This window comes from Psammomys obesus, unplaced genomic scaffold (assembly GCF_907164565.1).
Source record: "Psammomys obesus unplaced genomic scaffold, mPsaObe1.curated_primary_1811, whole genome shotgun sequence".
NCBI lineage: Eukaryota > Metazoa > Chordata > Mammalia > Rodentia > Muridae > Psammomys > Psammomys obesus.
Window position 1 is genome coordinate 7293484 of NW_026585797.1, and position 17749 is coordinate 7311232.

Genomic DNA, 17749 nt, shown 5'->3' on the forward strand with positions numbered 1-17749 from the left:
ACTCTTGAAGGTCACTCCTACTTGTTTTTCTTCAGAACCTGTAAATTTTGTTTTTATGATTTATTTATGATGTATACATGTACACCTGCACAGCAGAAAAGGGCACCAGATCTCGTTATAGATGGTTGTGAGCCACCATGTGGTTGCTTGGAATTGAACTCAGGACCTTTGGAAGAGCAGCCAGTGCTCTTAACCTAGACCCTGTAAATTTTAACTCTGAAAATGTATGTTTCCCCTGTGCACTTGGAGTGTCTGTCCACGTGGGAGGCCAGCCTCAGTGTTTATGGAGCCTTCCCTTAGGGACGGAGCAAGGTGGCCCAGCAGAGGCACTTGCTGCCAGCCCATCAGAGTCCTGCCTGTGGGACCACATGGTACAAAGAAAACCAACTCCTTCCTGAAAGTTGTCCTCTGACCCTCACATATGTTCTGCTGCAAGTCCTAACCACCCCAGCAACATGAAAATACATAAATAAATGTAAGAAGACTTCCTTAAAACTCCTTGGTTCTGCCAGTGGAGTCTGCATCTGTCTATCCACAGTGATGAGTGATGAGGGATGAGTGATGAGCTTGGTGAGGAAACAGAGCCCAAGTGGTTTCCCTAAGACAAATAATGTAGGCTAGTTCTTCTTTCTCAGGTTCATCATAAATTTATGACAGTAAAGTTTAAATCACAGTAAAATGGCACAACTGGAATTCCTTGTCATTTTTGCTTATTTATATGTATGACATTGGGGGGTGCCATATACTTTCTTTAGATTTCAAGGAAAATCACTTTATTATAAAATTGTTGCCTACTGACTGTGTAAATCAGAAGGCTTCTCCATGACAGTTTCATAGAGGTACCTGTTATGCTTCAGCCCATCCCACCCTCCATGCTCTTGTTCCTGCCCTCAGTGGTCCCCCTTCCCTAACTGGTGGAGTAAGTGATCTGTTACTTTAAAGCATGTCTTTCTCCCTCCCCCTCAGAATTCTGGAATTGAAAAAGCATTTCTGTTTGATGTGGTCAGTAAGATTTACATTGCAACTGACAGCACTCCGGTGGATATGCAGACCTACGAGCTCTGCTGTGACATGATAGATGTGGTGATTGACATTTCTTGTATTTATGGGTAAGCAAAACTTTCCCTCTTACTGTAATTGAAGCAGTTTTATTTTTCAGACAATATATTCTGATTACCCTTTCCCCTATACTTTTTTTTTTTCTTCTTTAAGATAGGGTTTCTCTGTGTAGCCTTACTGGGCTCACTTTGTAGACCAGTGTGGCCTTGAACTCACAGCAATCCACCTGCCTCTTTCTTCCTGAGTGCTGGGGTTACAGGTGTGTGCCACCACGCCTGACTCCTGCTCAGTATTTTTTTAAATTTGATTTTGATTGTCTGGGGGGCAGAGAATTCTAAAACTCGGCAAATGACATCTGCCAGTTTGTGTTTATTATAGCCTTAACATTCATAGAAACCAAAACTTCCCAGATGCTTAGAATAGTATTAGAGACTGGAGACAGTTCTATTACTAAAGATAGAAACACTGTGCACGCGTGAAGTCTGCTGAGCAAGTTTGTACAGTTGGAGTGGGAGCGAGCCGTCATCTGATGTTGCCAGCATGGTGCTAGCTGTCCTACCAGGCCCTGTATTTTCACCCTCTCTTCTCACTGCCTCACACCACCTGACACGGTGCTCTGTCAGCTTCTAGAAGTTTCAGGCTTAGCCGTTTCTGTCTTCCACCATCTGATTTTCTGTTGACTCTGTTACTAATGTGTGCTCATGCAAAGTCATCTGTGCACATAGTGCACTTAGCTCCTGAGACCGTGGTAAGAATGAAAGAATGTTCGCAGGCTCCTGATGCTCCTACCCTGCTGGGGCCTAGATCAACTGTGCTTTCCATGCTTTACTGTTGTCCTCAGACATGAGCATCTATCTCTAGAAGTAGTGTTTTCTCAAGATTACGATCCTGTGGCAGTCTATTTTTGAGCAGTAAGTGGATGACCTTGAATTAGTCTTGGGAGCTGAGTAAGTCTGGTTACAGTCGCAGTTGCTATGGTAAAATACCTGCTACATTTTTAATGCCATGCATGATCATCCTTATTGTGCCCTATGGTAATTAGGCAGAAGTGGTGAGCTGTTTGGGTAAGTGGTGTTAATCAGGGTTACTTTTACCTAGCTAAAACAAATGTGAAGAGAGAGGATGCTGGTCTTTCTAGAGTGGAGTGTTGGCGTTCTGAGAACCCACAGAATTTGGTAAGAACTGGGTTGGATCCTGTGGTGTGTGAGCTCTAGTTTCCACGTTGTGCTGGCTAGTTTTACGCAGACTTGACTCGGCTGAGAAAATGCCAACAGAAGATGAGCTGTAGGCAAACCTGTAGGGCATTTTCTTAATTAGTGTTTGGTGCGGGGAGCCCAGCCCTGTTTGAGTCCCTATCCTGACTTCTTTGATGATGAATAGTGAGATGGAAGTGCAAAGCCAAATAAACCCTTTCCTCTGTAAGGTGCTCTGGTCATGGTATTCCCTGCAGTGGCAGTTACCCGGACTAAGACACTCCGCTTAAGGGAGCAGCTGTGAGCCAGCTCAGGTACCCGGCAGGGGGACCTGGGATGTGGGTAGAGACGGGATGAGGGTCCTGTGAGCAACCCAGGAAGCAGGTGGTCCTGAGACAGGAATCGGGTGGTCTGTGCCCTTTCCCAGCTGAGGGTTCTGCAGAGTTAGCAGCTCAGCACACACGTAAGCGTCCGCACTCACATGGCCGTGTGAGTGTGCACACACGTACATACACGTATTCCACCTTCATGTGTCTTCATCGCTTATAGATGAGAGGTGTGTTGTACAACAATTTTAGTTACAAATCTTCACAAATTTCTACTGGCAATATTTTTTGGCTTCTTGTATTTTGTTTGCTGCTTTACTTTGTTGTGGTTGCAGAAGCAATACCTACCTATGACAAGCAAAAAAATGTGAGCTAGCTTGGGAGCTCCATGAGGGGGCACTTGCCTGACCTGCCTGAAGCCTGGGCTAGGGCTAAACTAAAAATGAAAGCCAGGAAGTCCGCAGAACCTCACTGTTCAGACACAGCCACCGTTGTACGTTTAGAAACTTTGTTTTGTCTGCATGTATGTGTACGCACCATAGGCATGCCTGGTACCTCAGAGTTCAGAAGAGCACGCTGAGTCCCCTGGAACTGGAGTTTCAAACCTCAGTCCTCTGAAAGATCAACAAGTGTTCTGAACTGCTGAATCATCTCTTTAGCCCGCACTGTTTATATTTTTATAGGTTTTATTTTTATTTCCATTTGTAATTTTTAGGATAATGGGGTCACTATAGTTCTATGTTTTGCCATTTTTTTCCATGTAACATCATCTGAGAATTTACCCATGCTACTAAATGTCATTTAGTAATAAGCAGAATTTGAAATATCTATATTCAATATATTTACTTGAAAAAGATGTAATAGCCTTTCTTCTTTGGTAGGTAAAGAATTCAAGTGTTTTCATTTATTTCTCTTAGAGAAGTACTCAGTAGGAGAAATTCTGCGTTAAAAATAGTTAAGTGCAGTACGCACTGCATTCCTGTGATCCCAGCTATCGAGTTTGGGTAAAGAGAATTTGGCATGAAGAGGGAGTGTTCAAAGTCATGCAGGTAACAAAGCAAGATCCCATCTCAAAATAAATAAATCCCATCTAAAAATCATGTTGTAGAATTTAAGAATTTCTTTAAACATGTGCCCTAGGGTTGTATTGCTGCGAAGAGACACCATGACCACCTCAACTCTTACAAAGGAGAGCCTTTAACTGGGGCTTACAGTTTCAGAGGTTTAGTCCATTCTCGTCATGGTGGGGAGCATGGCAGCGTGCAGGCAGACGTGGTGCTGAGAGTTGAGAGTTCTTTCTACCTCTCGAGCTGCAGGGAGCGGAAGGAGACTGTGCCACACTAAAGACCTGAAAGCCCACCTCCACAGTGTCTGCCTCCTCCAGCAAGGCCACACCTCCTAATAGTGCCCCTCCCTATGGTCTAAGCATTCATGGGAGTCATGCACAGGTTCTTAAATTCAAACCCTAGTTTAAGGAGGTGGTTTGAATAGTGGGTTATAGTGGGTTCTTTGATACATTGATACTTTCAGAACTAATTTCCATATTTTTTTAGAGTTTGAAAGTAAAGCAGGGCATGCATGCTATAAGTTTTGTCAACTGCCAATAGGAAAGAGATGACAGGAGGGATATGCCTCTTTGAATTAGGGTTCAAGAAGCCTGCCATGCTCTGCTATGAAGGTCAGCGAATAGCTGCATGGCAGAGGGGAGGGGTTCTTCAGAGAGAGAGAGTGAGAAAGCCCAGAGTGTCAAAGAAAACATGCTCAGGCCAGTATCTGAAAGAAAACGAGAAAGCCGGCTAGCAGTGCTATGTGCTGGGGACTTTAATGGCTGTCCTTTATTATTATTATTATTATTATTATTATTATTATTATTATTATTATTATTATTATTTTGAGATAAGGTCTTGTTATATTGCCTGTGCTGGCCTTGAACTTAAAATTACTTTTTAGTATGTAGATACCAGTTTAAGGTACTTTTCAAAGCTGAAATCCCCACATGTCCTTGACAATACAGTTCAGGCTCTTCATTTCGTTGTGTTTGCTACCGAAGTCCTTTTTACCTTTGCAAGATTTGCAACATCAGCTTTGATAATGTTGGTCATATTTGGATCTTAGTTCCTGGTTTGCCTCTGTTGTTAGCATTGGTCAAGATTTGTTTGTTGTTTGTTTTTGCCAGCCCAGCTTTCTCCAGTATCTGTCTGGCTTAGATGACTTTTCTGGCAGCTACTGTGTGATCAGCGCTCAGTGTGGTCAGCTCTTCACTACCCAGTAATTTTTGGGTGAAATGATAAGGCTTAGTGTAATTCCAATTGAGTCACTTGTTCATGGATATAGGCAATGCACTGGAAAAATTACACGGTCTCAGGTAAAGGGAAAAGGTACAAAGACACTTTCTTTGTGAGGAAAGGATTCAAACCCAGTCACAGTAGTGTCTTTAATGGGTACTGTTTTGGTCATTGAAGCTGTGATATTGGCAGTTAGCTGCATTTGGCATGTTCCCAACGTAGGATAAATTATTTCATCTCTCCATTTGGAAACTTGGAAGTGAAGATAAGTATACAGATGAGGAAATTGAGACATAGTAAAAAGGCAGTCAGGCTCTCTCTGTATACCATACCTGAAAATGTTGACTCTATAAAAAATCAGTTCAACTACACCTGTTTTTTTAACCACATGGACATATTTGCTTTTATTTTTCTAATACACATCTATCATTTGTGTTTTAGCTGCACGGCTTGGAAATTAGTTTCAGATCTGTTGATTCTTTGTTTTCTGAGAACATGGACTTTTTTTTTTTTTTTTTTTGCAGGACTATAGTTTAATCATCAAACAAGGCAAATTTAGCATGTCTAACATACTCTGTCATCTAATATATGCAATACTGAAATTTCACCAGTAGTCCTGTGGTACTGGAACTGGGACCTAGGGCCTCACCTGTGCTAGATAAATGTAGGACCACTGATCTATAGTCACAGCTACTGCTGCTTCTCCTTCTCTTCCTCTTCTTCCTTCTCCTCTTTTCCCCCTACCCCACCCCCCAGGGCTATCTGTAGACCAGGCTGGCCTTGAACTCACAGAGCTCTACTTGAATCTGCCTCCTGCATGCTGGGATTAAAGGTGTGTGCACCACCACTGCCCAGTTTATCCACTGCCTCTTAATTCTGTTTTCTGATTCCTTGGGCCCAAGTCAGGCCCAGCATTTGTGTGTCTGTCCGGACTCTCTTTGGAAGTGTGTGACCTTGCTTTTGGCAGGCTTGTTGTTCTATCCTGTAAAGACAAGATGCCTTTGGCTATGGCAGGAGAGTTCTCTTCCTCCACTTGTGTCCCTTGGGCACCTGGAGGGTTGCCCACTTGCCACAGTAACCACTCTTGGATTGGTAAGAGTGATTGTCAGTCACTTTCTGTGCCTGTGCCCAAAGGCACTGCAAGTCTAAACGACTTATTATCAGCGTGATAGATTTCTGTGTGTTGAAGCAGGGGGTCTGTCTCTGGGTTGCAATTTGTAGTTCTTTCTTGAAGGTCAAATGCATTTTGGTTTCTGTCTCCATTTAGTCTCAAAGAAGATGGAGCAGGAGCCCCGTATGACAAGGAGTCAACAGCCATTATAAAGCTGAATAATACAACAGTGCTTTATTTAAAAGAGGTGACAAAGTTCTTGGCGCTCGTTTGCTTTGTCAGAGAGGAAAGCTTTGAAAGAAAAGGTAATTTTTGGTGTGATTTAAAAGAACCACCTCAGCTCGCCCTGCCTCTGTGCCTGTTGAATGTGTGTAAACAGCGGCATGTCTGCAAAGCTCGACTTTAGTTACCTGGTCTTTGACTGGCAGGCCGGAGGCTTGCCCCATCTGACTGGGTATCTGGTGTGCAGCTATGACTGGGATGAGGTGGAAGTAGAACCAGAATCCTCCCTGCTGCACCCCGTTACATGAGCCCTGTGACCATTGTTCTCCTGGTTAAGGAAGCGCTAACGATAGATGGCGTTTAGCTTCTGCTTCGTACTCACATATTCTTAGGTCCTTGAATAACAGGGACGGTGCAGTGCGCCACACGGTAAGGCTGTGACGGATACATAACGACTCTCTGTCTTGTAAGGGTCCAATCAGATGTTGGTGATGGGTGTGTGTATATGTTTTAAGATAAAGCAATTAACTGATTTGTTTTTCTTTTTCTTTTTTAAATGATGACCACGTGGCTAAAGGCTGTTTACAGGTAGCCGGGGTGCAGCTAACCGGGCAGGGTTGGAGGTTGGGCACTCAGAGCTTGTCCAGCTGCTCTGAGACCTGGGCTAAACCACAGCCAGGAGCAAAGGCGAGCCAGTCAGGGCAGCAGTAACAGCTGCTGGAGTGGCTTCTGTTCCCCTGTGAGCAGTGAAGCTTATGATAAGGGTCTTTTAAAGTGAAGGAACACAGCTGGCCACAGGCCTTTAATCCCAGAGCTGTGGAGGCAGAGGCAGGTGGACCTCTGTGAGTATGAGGACCACCAAGGCTGTATAGGGAAGCGCTGTCGAAAAGAGCAAACAAGTAAATAAGTAAGTAAATAAATGAGACCATAAGGAACAAAGTAAAACTTCACATCTGAGGTAAGCCTTATGTTATGTTTCTGAGGTTTTTTTCTTGCCCCCTTTTCCTCCCGTTACTTCATCCCTTCACTTGCAACAAAACTGGCTGCACAACAGTTTCATAGCTCTTTGTTTTGTTTGTTGTTTTTTTGTTTTTTGTTTTCACTTCCTCCACATTTAGTTTCACTGTAACAAAGTCAATTTGTATACTTCTGTGTGGCTGTGTGGTGTATGTGTATTGTATGTAGTATATTCTTGAGTTATATGTGGTATGTGTGTTGTAAGTTGTGTATTAGTGTGTTGTATGTGGTGTATTCCTGTGTTATATGTGGTGGACAGTGTGTTATATGTGCTATATATGTGTGTAGTATGGGGTGTCTTCATATGCTTACATACATGTAGGTGCCTAAGAGCAGAAGAGGCCAGGTGTCTTCCATCATTTTCTGCCCTGTTTCCTTGAGGCAGAGTTCCTCACTGGAACTGGAGCTCCCCATTTTTGGGTAGACTGACTGACCAGTAGACCCAGGAGGCCTCCTGTGGGCGCCGGCTCCCAGCCCCCACCCACCACAGCACTGGCAGGATTCCTCTGCTCAGAAGGGTAGGCATATTTTCTCTATCATTTGTCTTCAAAACTTTTAATTACCTTTTGTTCCTTATTGCCACTTTCTGGAAGAAATAACAGATTATCTATTAGATTATGGACTTACTTCCTTGGGGAAGATAGGTGACAGGCCTGGCCAGTACAGTGGTAGAAACTTGTCTCTCAGGTGATGCTGTGGGTTCCGTTTCCAGTACTGAGCTTCCCCCGTCAACAAATGAAGATGGACAGGCCTGCATTTTGTTCTACTCTCTCATTATACAGAAATACAGGTGGCTTTGTTTATAGCTGGCTTCGCTGCAAGCTTGTGTCAGGACAAGATGGTTAGGTAGGGAGCTGGTCTTTCCCCAGGGAAGAATACAGCAGTTGGTTTCCTGCCCAGTGCCAGAAAGCCCTGAAAACATGGCATGTGGTAGCCTCATATGGACTGGGCAGGCTGTGTTTAGGAACATCCAAGTAAGTATATGCATATATGCATGAAATAACAATTAGTGAAAAAAGAGGCTGAATTTGAAGGAGAGCAAGTAGGGATATGGAGGAGAAAAGGTACAGAAAAATGTAACTATTGTAACCTAAAGATGTCTAGCTAAGGTCCTTTCTCTGTGTGTACACACACATTCTCATTATAAATCTCTTTCTACATTTATTGTTAGTTGGCATTTCCTGTGGATTTTCAAAGCTAAGGAAAACAAAGTCCAGCCACATAGATGTATAACTCCAGCTGCATCAGATTTTAAAGTTGAGGAACATTTGAGCTAGGTAGGCTAGAGAACTTGTTCATTTTTTGATCCAATTTAATAATTAACTGAAAAGTTGCAAAAATATGAAGTAATCAAGTCATCCAGCTTCTTTTTGACGTTTGGTCTTGTAAGTTCTAGTTGGAATGAACTTGTGCACACCAGCAGGAGTGTCACACAGAAATGCCATGGGGTCCTTCTTGCTCAAACACTGGCTGTTGTCTGTCTGTTCCTAGGGGATCTAGCCTCACTCAGTTAAAGTAGCATTAGGTTTCCGCTACAGAGTTTCGAAATCTAAATGCTTCATGCTGCACAAATCCAGCTGCTCTTTTAATCTTCACCATGAATTTTAACAACTGATTGTGTGGAACTAAGTTTAAGTAGGAATTGATCATGTAAGATCTTTGGTAAATTTTTCCTAAAACACACTCTCTGGTGACAGACAGGTTTCGTAGAATATACTAAACTAATTAGAAACCTAATTTAGTGCTGTGACTAAGAAATGTAGGAAAATGTGCACATTTAAAGTTTCATCTTATGTGTTTGTTTGTTTGTTTGTTTGTTTTAGAGACAGTGTTTCTGTTTAGTCCTGCTCTCTTGGAACTCTATCTGTAGACCAGGTTGGCCTCAAAGATCTGCCTGCCCCAGCCTCCGGAGTGCTGGGATTAAGGATGTGTGCTACCACCCCCTGGCCCCTTATCTCCCTTCATGTGTGTGCACGCATATGTGTATGGTAGTAGCTTTCTCTGCTGTTTTAAGACGGGGTCTAACTATGTATCGCTGGCTGGCTTTGAGCTCATGTGTGTGTCTGTCAGGCTTGTAAAGCCAGCCCTTTTTGAAAAGAAAATATTTATTACTACTTTTGAGAGTGTGGAGTTAATTCTCCCCTCCCACCTCCATTTGTTTGGTGATGCATAGCAAACACAGCTGCTGAGCCATCTAGTCAGCCCTTGATTTATTTACAATTAGCCTTTTAATCTGAACAGTTAAAAGAAGTAAGTGCCGTCCAGTGGTTTTTCAAATAGTTTTGAGCCTGACCGCCTTTGGAAATGTGTCAAATAGTCTGGAAACTTCTGCAACACCCTTCTGGAAGCAGCTGCCTCAGAAGACGGACCACCCACCGGTCCTGTAGCCTGGGCCTGATAGGTGATGGTTGCTCCTCTGCTGCCGCCTACTGGCCATGGGTGACATGAACGATAGATGGTTTTCTAGTGCCATTTAGAGTGTTTTTTGTCTTCTCCTGCAGGGCTTATTGATTATAATTTTCACTGCTTCCGGAAGGCCATCCATGAAGTTTTTGAGGTGAGAATGAAAATGGTGAAATCTCGAAAGACCCAGAGCCGGCTACAGAAGAAAGGAACTGCTCCTAACGGAACCCCTAGAGTGCTGCTATAGGGAACCACAGGGGTCAAGGCTGCTAAACTACGCTGCATTACAGGAAGGCTGGGACGCTGACGTAGATTTGTTGGAAAAAACTACTCTTTTTAAAATAAAATAAGCACTTTGAAGCAAAAACCTGTACAATAACAATAAAGTGAAATCTGCTGAACTTTCACTTCATAAATGTAAACTTTTATGTTGATAGTCAGAAAAATCTCTTGTGAGAACTGCCAATACCTGTACATATTTTGCACTTTTTCACGTTTTTTTCTCGTTGAAATGAACTTTGGTAAGATGGCTTTTCTAAACTCTTTTCTGTACTTGGTATCAAGAACGTGTGTATGTACTGTATCCATATGGTAGTCGGAACTAATCCAGAGAGATCTACTACTAAGGATTGATTTTTTGTTTGTTTGGTTTTTTTGGGTTTTTTTTTTTTTTTTTTTTTTGTTTTGTTTTTGTTTTTTTGGTAAATTGGAAATCTCTGCTACCAATTGTTGAGGGGGAAATAATTTTTTATTGGAGCAGGAACAGGTCAGGGCTGAAAGCTCCAGGTAAGAGCAATAAGAACTTTTATTGATAAGAAGTGGAAACAGGAATTCTGTAGTCAGCCAGTGGTGGTGCACACCTTTTTATCCCAGCAGGTGGATCTCTGTGAGTTCGAGGCCAATCTGGTCTACAGAGTGAGTTCCAGGACAGCCAGGGCTACACAGAGAAACCCTGTCTCAACCAAAACAAACTGAAAACCCCAAAAGCTAAACATAGCAGGAATTTTGTAGAAAAATGTTAGTACCAAGTTTACCTGTCGGCATGAATCCCTGTGGCCATGCCCTCCGCTCACCCAGTCTTTATGAAGCCCTACTTCGACACACATCTTTGCAGGTGCTTTATGCAGACGGGTGATTTCTTTGTGCTGCGTCATTCTAATGAACCTTTGGGACCAGATTTCTACAATGGTGCCAACCAGAAATATGAATGTTGTTTGAGGACACTGAGACAAAAAGCATGGATTGGTTGGGGATGGGGACTGTGGAGGTGCTTCTGTACCTGCCAAGGAGGCTAAAATAAGAGGCTGAGAGGTTGCCCAGATGTAGGCAGATGGCCACGCAGACTAACAAAAGACCAGTGATACGTGTGTCCTGGTGTGTGTCTGGCCCCTGGGAATGGTGTGTTGTGTTAAGTTTGAAGTCTTTGTTCAGGACCAGTTTGTAACGCCCCATGACCACAGGAGTGGAGCAGACCTTTCATCTTCACCATGGAGTTTAGACCTTGGTGGCTCCAGTTGCTACCAGACTCACCCTTTCACCCGTGACTACCTCCTGGCCTCCACCTGCTCCTGCTAAGTTCTGCTTGCACCAGCTTGCTCTGCAAGACAGAGGGCGCAGGAAGCCTGTGGCCAGTGGGAAAGGGTGGCCTAAAGAGGTATGTTGGTTAGCTGTATGTGTCTTTTAGATCAGTATGGAATTGAGAGTCCTAATCCAAAGGTTAGCGCTGGCAGGTATGCATGGCATTAGAAAAGACTCCTTTTAAGGTAGTCTCCTAGGGATGGCAAAGCTGCTCTTTCGAACATCTCTAGGGTCTAAAGCAGCTTGTCTCTGAAGCCCACTTCTCTCAGTGTCATCTTCCCATCGTGCTTCCTTTCCCCAAGTTCTGTGATTGTATGTGTGAAGTGTGTGGGGGGGTTAGTTTTGTTTGAGACAGTGTCTCTCTGTGTTCCTGGCTGTCCTGGAACTCACTATGTAGACCATGCTGTCCTTGAACTCAGAAATTCACCTGTCTCTGCTTCCCCAAGTGCTGGGCTCAGAGGCGAACACCACCATGCCTGGCCAGGGCTTAGACATTTGAAACGAGGTGGATGACTGTAAGAGGTGAGCCTCCCAACCATCTCTGCTTTATTAAGGAGATTTCTAGGAATGGCATGGCTCCTATGATTCCCACACAGAGACCCCAATGACTTGGTAGGAGCCTGGTGTCCCAGAGAGGTTTCTGTTTTCCTTAACTTTCAGGATTATTCCCTGATGGCTGGATGGGGGTTGGCTGCTCTTAAGAGTCTAACACTGCCCCCTTTTCCCACTACCACCACACACGGACACTGGAGAGAATCACAGTTTGCTTTTTTGAGATGGGTCTGAGGTAGGCTGGCCTCAAACTTGCCAAGTAGCCAAGAATTATCTCCAATATCTGAACCTTCTGCATCCACTTCCCCTAAGTGCTAGGAGTACAGGAATACACCACCACAATTGGCTTGTGCAGTGCTAAGGGCTGAACCCAGGGCTTTGCATGGGGGTGGGGCCAAGCTAGCATCCCCAGCTCTGTTTCTTAATAGTTTTTTTACAAAGTATTTCTCTTTGACTAGACAGAGAATTGACTTTCTAATAAGACTTTAGTTTCAAGATAAGACACTTGCCTGCCTGGTAAACCACATAAAATTAACCATGTCTGCGTGGAGTGTCCACTTTTAAGCTGGTTATATACTGGGTTTTTGTTGAAATGTGCCTTAAAAGCCTATCGCTTCAAGAACATGTGATTCTTTGAGGGACAGGCAGAAACAATCCTATGACATAGGGCCATCGTTCCTTGTCATAAATGCACTCTTTAGTTACATGCTGATAATTACTGCCTCAAGCCGTGTATGACAGTGACCTCTTAAAGATATCTGAATGGTGAAATTTTCAAGTCTGCAACTAGAATTGCAGCGTATCTTTCTACTTGTTTTATATCTTAGATTTGGGAGTTAGCTTAATGCATTGTAGGTTCGTGTTTATGATCAAACATGGCCATGAACAGGTCAAACTCCAGTGGCCATACTAAAACGTTTTTGGTTTTAGGAGTTGAGCTCTTGGAGATTTGTAGAGCAGGCAGGCTTTGGCTTTCTGAGTCAAGTTTGACTTCTGTGTAATGGTAAGCCTGAATTACTGTCTTTAGTTAACTGATGAGATTAGGTGTGTGGCTTGTATAGAGTGCTTTTGAAGGAGTATAAATAAAAAGCTGATTAATAGTTACCAAGGGTCATTTTGTGAACATTAGTATATTTTGGATCCTTAAATAGAAAATGACTAAGAATCACAGCAATACTATTATGTATGGGTTACATGCCAACTGTCTGAAACAGAATTCATAAAATCAGTGGAACTGCAGTGATGATTAAAGTGCAGCATGCGCTCACACAGACAGGGTGAAATTTGTAATCAAGCACACTATGTTTTTCTTTTGGTAGGACACCATTTATAACTAGCGCCAACACACTTCAGGGATGTTAACTGCCAACTTATAAGCAAGTATGCTGATGACTTGGTGTCATGCTGGGAGCAGAATGGTCTCTTTTGTTAAAAATTAAGATGATGTTTACCATATATATGTACAGACATTACTGTTTTATTGCTTATATTAGGTTCATTTAATAAAAAGTTTAAAAATCAACTTTTTGAGGTGTGATCTCTTTATGTCACTCCAGCTGACCAACTTGTGGGCTCAACAGGTCTTCTTCAGCCTCTGCAGCTGGGCTGCTGGTTTGTACAACCAGCTTTGACTATTTAGCAAAGTCTTCATTACTCAGTTCTAATTTTATGCAAATGAATGAAGAGAAATTGTGTAAATTGAACTTTTTTTTTTTTTTTTTGAGACATGGTCTCAGTATATAGCCCTGGCTGTCCTTGGAACTATATAGACCGTGATGGTCTTGAACTCAGAGATCTGTCTGCCTCTGCCTTCTGAGTGCTAGAACTGAGGGTGTGTGCCACCAGGCCCAGTTTGAATTTAAACTTTTATTTTTAGTCCCATTTTCCTTCAGCATCAGTCAACACTAGGGCCTCCTCACACATTCTGGGCAAATGCTCCAGCCCTTTTGAGTCCTTAGTACACCCTATCTTTAAATTTGGGACATGTCTGTTAGATCGTAGACCTGTTCTTGACCATGAGCTGCTCTGAGTTTACTGACTTATGAAAGCATAGCTGATGTCCGAGGCCCTGCTATTTCAGATGATACTGATTTTCCAGGATTGAAAATCTGTGAGTGTGGCTTTTAGTGTTGCCAGACTGGCTTCCCTCGAAAAAGCTGACTGAGCTGCCACACTGAAGGTGCAGACATTAATTTGTCTCCAGCTGTCTGGGACCCTGTCTGCCCTGCTCCCTTGATCTGGGAGGAGACAAATAAGCTGGAGAAGATGAATTCTACTTCCTCTAAAGAGAATCATAAAATTAACAGCCTTCCTGTGAATGGGGGCCTCTTCTGGGGTTGTTCAACTATAGCAGGACAGTTAGACCTCCATTCCGCACTAAGCCCCCCAGGCCCTGGCCAGCAGCAGTGTTAGGGGCTGCTTCCTAAGGCCGAGCCCTCAGGCTGAGTGCACTTTCCTGCTCTGTAGGAAGGTCAGCTCTTCAGTGCGGAAGCCAGCGAGCACTGCATTTAATAAAGTCATCCTTAGGCTTCTGCTTCCCCGCAAAGCTGTGCAGGCTCACCTGGAAAGACCAGTCCTGCCATGTCTATCCTAGAGGAAAAGGGACTCCTGGGGCTCAGTGTGTAAGAAACTGTCACAAGGTACTGCCTGATTTCATTGTCTAGACCTTAACCATCACCTAGGATGTTCAACACGACAGATTCCAATCCTAACTCATCCTTCCTGAATCAAAATCTAAGAAGTTGTGTAGGGATCTGTATTTTAAATATACTTGGGCGACCTTGTTTTCCATGTAGTTGTTAAAGAGCCAGAAGGGGAGAAGATTGTGGTGCATAAGGTTTATACTCGCTCAGGGAAGCCTTGAGTCCTCTAGACACATACATGTATGCACAGTCTTGTATATATATTCATAAGTATATATATATATATATATATATATATATATATATATATATATATATACATAAGCATGTATATGGATTATGTGTCTTTCAACTTATTATGAGCTTTGAAAAACTATTGTTTAACTCAAGTTCTAAGGACTCTGATGCTCTCTCCTGGCCTCCACAGGCATTTCATGCACATGCTGCTTGTACCTACCTGCAGAAATCTTAAAAACAAAAAGCTATATTATTTAATGTACACTGCTAGACATAACTGCTATAAATTCCATTTGAATCTATATATTTAGAGCTTTGCACTATATCACAGATTATATAAGATGTTTAAATTGCCTCTTTCTCATACAAGGCCATTAAACTCTTCAGTGCAGCTGAACATTTTGAATGACCTAAAAGTTCTCGTGGTGTTTAAATGCACTTTGAATTTAGTAGGCTCTAGTCAGTTACTAAACTTGAAGACCCACTTGCCTGTTTGAGACAGGTGTTCTGGAACTTGCAGTTTTCCCTTCAGCCTTCCAGAGGGCTGGATTACAGGTGTCCGCCACCACGCTTGACTTAGGATTCCTTGTCTCTTTTTGTCTTCCCTAGTGCTGGGGTCCACGCCAGGGCGCTGCTGCATCAGGCTGGTGCTCTGTTGCCAGCCACCCTCAGCCCTCAGCGCAGGAGACTGTCCTCCCTAGGAGACCAGTGACCTCCACAAACAAGTACTTCCATTTTTTGTTGTTTTGCTTCATTTTCTTTTCTTTTTTGTTTTTCATGACAAGGTTCTCTGTGTGGCCTTGGCTGTCCTGGACTCACTTTGTAGAACAGGCTGACCTTGAACTCACAGAGATGTGCCTTCCTCTGCCTCCCTGAGTGCTGGATCTAAAGGCCTACACCACCGAACCCTGCTAAGTAATGCTATTTTTTTTTACTCAATGATTACTTAAGAGCCTTCTAATAATGCATTGTGTGTTTCCCAGGCTCACACCCTCAGCGATGATTAATCAACACATCTTTGCCTCTCTGCATTCATTGACTGAGGTGGGTGACTTTTATTACAGAAAATTGTTAACATTTCAGGATATTAAAAGACATCTTGTCTCCCTGAACAGTATTTTATTCAAAACCAACAGATTGAAAATCCAAAAATTCTACTTTCTACTCTGCTACATATGGCACATATTACTGTTTACAAACACCTGCACCTAAACTCTACTTTTAAGTGTCTGGGGAAGTAAAATTGGTGCCAATATTTTCTCACAGGACACTAGAAGGCAGATGGATTGTGGCACCCACAGAGTGTCATCTGAGTGTGCGAAAGAAACTGGTAATTATAGCCCAGAATGCCAGGGGCATAGAATTGCTTCGGAAGTTCCATAATTCCTGTATGCGCTGACCTTTGTCTGAAGAGTAAAGAATTCGACATGTATTTTTGAATTTTTTTTCTTAAAGTCTGTGGCTATTACACTGAAAAGTAAAATAAATATTTGCTTAAAGTATTGAATTCAGTCATTTACTGTTTACAGTTTCCTACCAAGTAGGAAGTAACACAAGCCTAAGGAAGGGCAGCAGCTTGCTAGCTACCCACGGTAGTGTGAAGATAACTGGGCTTATCAATCAGCAGCTGGCTAGCCAGGAAAGGGGTGTAATAGATTGTGGAGTGACAGGGCAGGGACAGAAGAAAGGGGCACAGGCATAACGGCAGAGGGACAGTACATGGAGAGCTCTTAAGAGAGGCATCAAAAAAAAAAAGAGAGAGAGAGAGAGAGAGGCATCAGAGGCAGAAGACACAGAAGTGCCCAGCTGTCTGCAAGCACATCTGGACACCTCTTCTCCCTGTCACAAAGGACAGTTGCATCTCAGCTGCAGGTGTTTCCTTTAGAGCCAAACTTAGAAGATGAGAGCACACTCGCCAAACCCATCCACTAGCTCATGAAGAACCGAGAGAAAGGCGAGGACAGAGTGTAATCTTCGGTTTTCTTTTTTTAAACAAAGCTTTAAAAAACAAATCTTTTGTTTAAGAAAAATTCTTTTTAGTTTTACTTATTTTGTGTGTGTGACTATTTTGTCTGCATGCATAAATGTGCACCACATGCATTTCTGGTGCTTATGGACATCAGAAGAGGCTGTGGGATTCTTCAACCGAAGCTGCTGATGGCTTGAGTACCCGGGTGGGTACTAGGAACCAAATCACTGTCCCTCTGTGACAGCAGTAAGTGCTTTTAAATGCTGAGCCATCTCTCCAGCTCATTACTAATAAAACAAATAAAATTTCAAAGTGATAAAGAAACAAAAAGAGACAGTTCACATAAATAAAGCAAAGGCACAGTTCTGAGCAGGGCCCCCCTCATCCCTGGTTCCGCAGTGCTGCAGGGGATGCCACAGAGCTCACAGCTGTGTCATCAAACTGAGCCTCCCAGAAAATAACAATTTAAAAAGCCACAGAGGAGTGATGGTGTAAATGGAGATTTGCTATTTAGAAATTTGCTACTGGGGGGCTGGAGAGATGGCTCAGTGGATAAGAGCATTGTCTGTTCTTCGAGAGGTCCTGAGTTCAATTCCCAGCAACCACATGGTAGCTCACAACCACCTACACTGAAATCTGAAGCCCTCTTCTGGCATGCAGGCTCACATGTAGATAGAGCACTCATACATAAAATAAATCTTAAAAAAAAAAAAAAGAAGAAATTTGCTACCATTAGAAATTTTATTTTTGCTTGTTCATTGAGGGAAGGAAAAGAAAATAGTGCCTGCCAGTCACGTGGTGCCAGGAGTTCCTATTCTGGGTGCTCTGCTTTTTTCCATTCACTCGCCTGGTGTCTCAGCCTAACACCTAGCACCACAGAGTACTAAAAATACACCAGGTCCAGCACTGTGAGCAGAGCAGGGCAGGAAACAAAAGCCGTTTTGTCTTCCAGGTCTCTAGCTGGCCACCAGATGGCAGGCAAAAAAGCATGGCAGGCTCAGCGCGCTGAAAAAGACCTCTTTCCTGTCCATCAGAGTCTAAACCTGGGAGCTGAATACTAACAGAAAAAAAAAATTGTTATTAATATCAGCTACATCACCACTAACTAACTAACTAACTAACTAACTAACTAACTAACTAACTAACTAACTAACT

General features: G+C 43.1%; 1 protein-coding gene across 2 annotated transcripts in view; it reads left to right on the plus strand.

Annotated features, from left to right (window-relative positions):
• Window positions 1-13268, plus strand: part of Rragd (Ras related GTP binding D) — a 28222-nt gene extending 14954 nt beyond the window's left edge. The window contains exons 5-7 of one of the 2 annotated variants that reach the window (XM_055599446.1): window positions 967-1109; window positions 6131-6279; window positions 9715-13268. In XM_055599446.1, coding sequence (XP_055455421.1) covers window positions 967-1109; window positions 6131-6279; window positions 9715-9863 — 441 coding nt within the window. In that variant the 3' untranslated portion in view covers window positions 9864-13268. The remainder of the gene's footprint in view (window positions 1-966; window positions 1110-6130; window positions 6280-9714) is intronic. The other variant, XM_055599447.1, reaches the window with a different exon arrangement.
• The last annotated feature ends 4481 nt before the right edge of the window (window positions 13269-17749 follow it).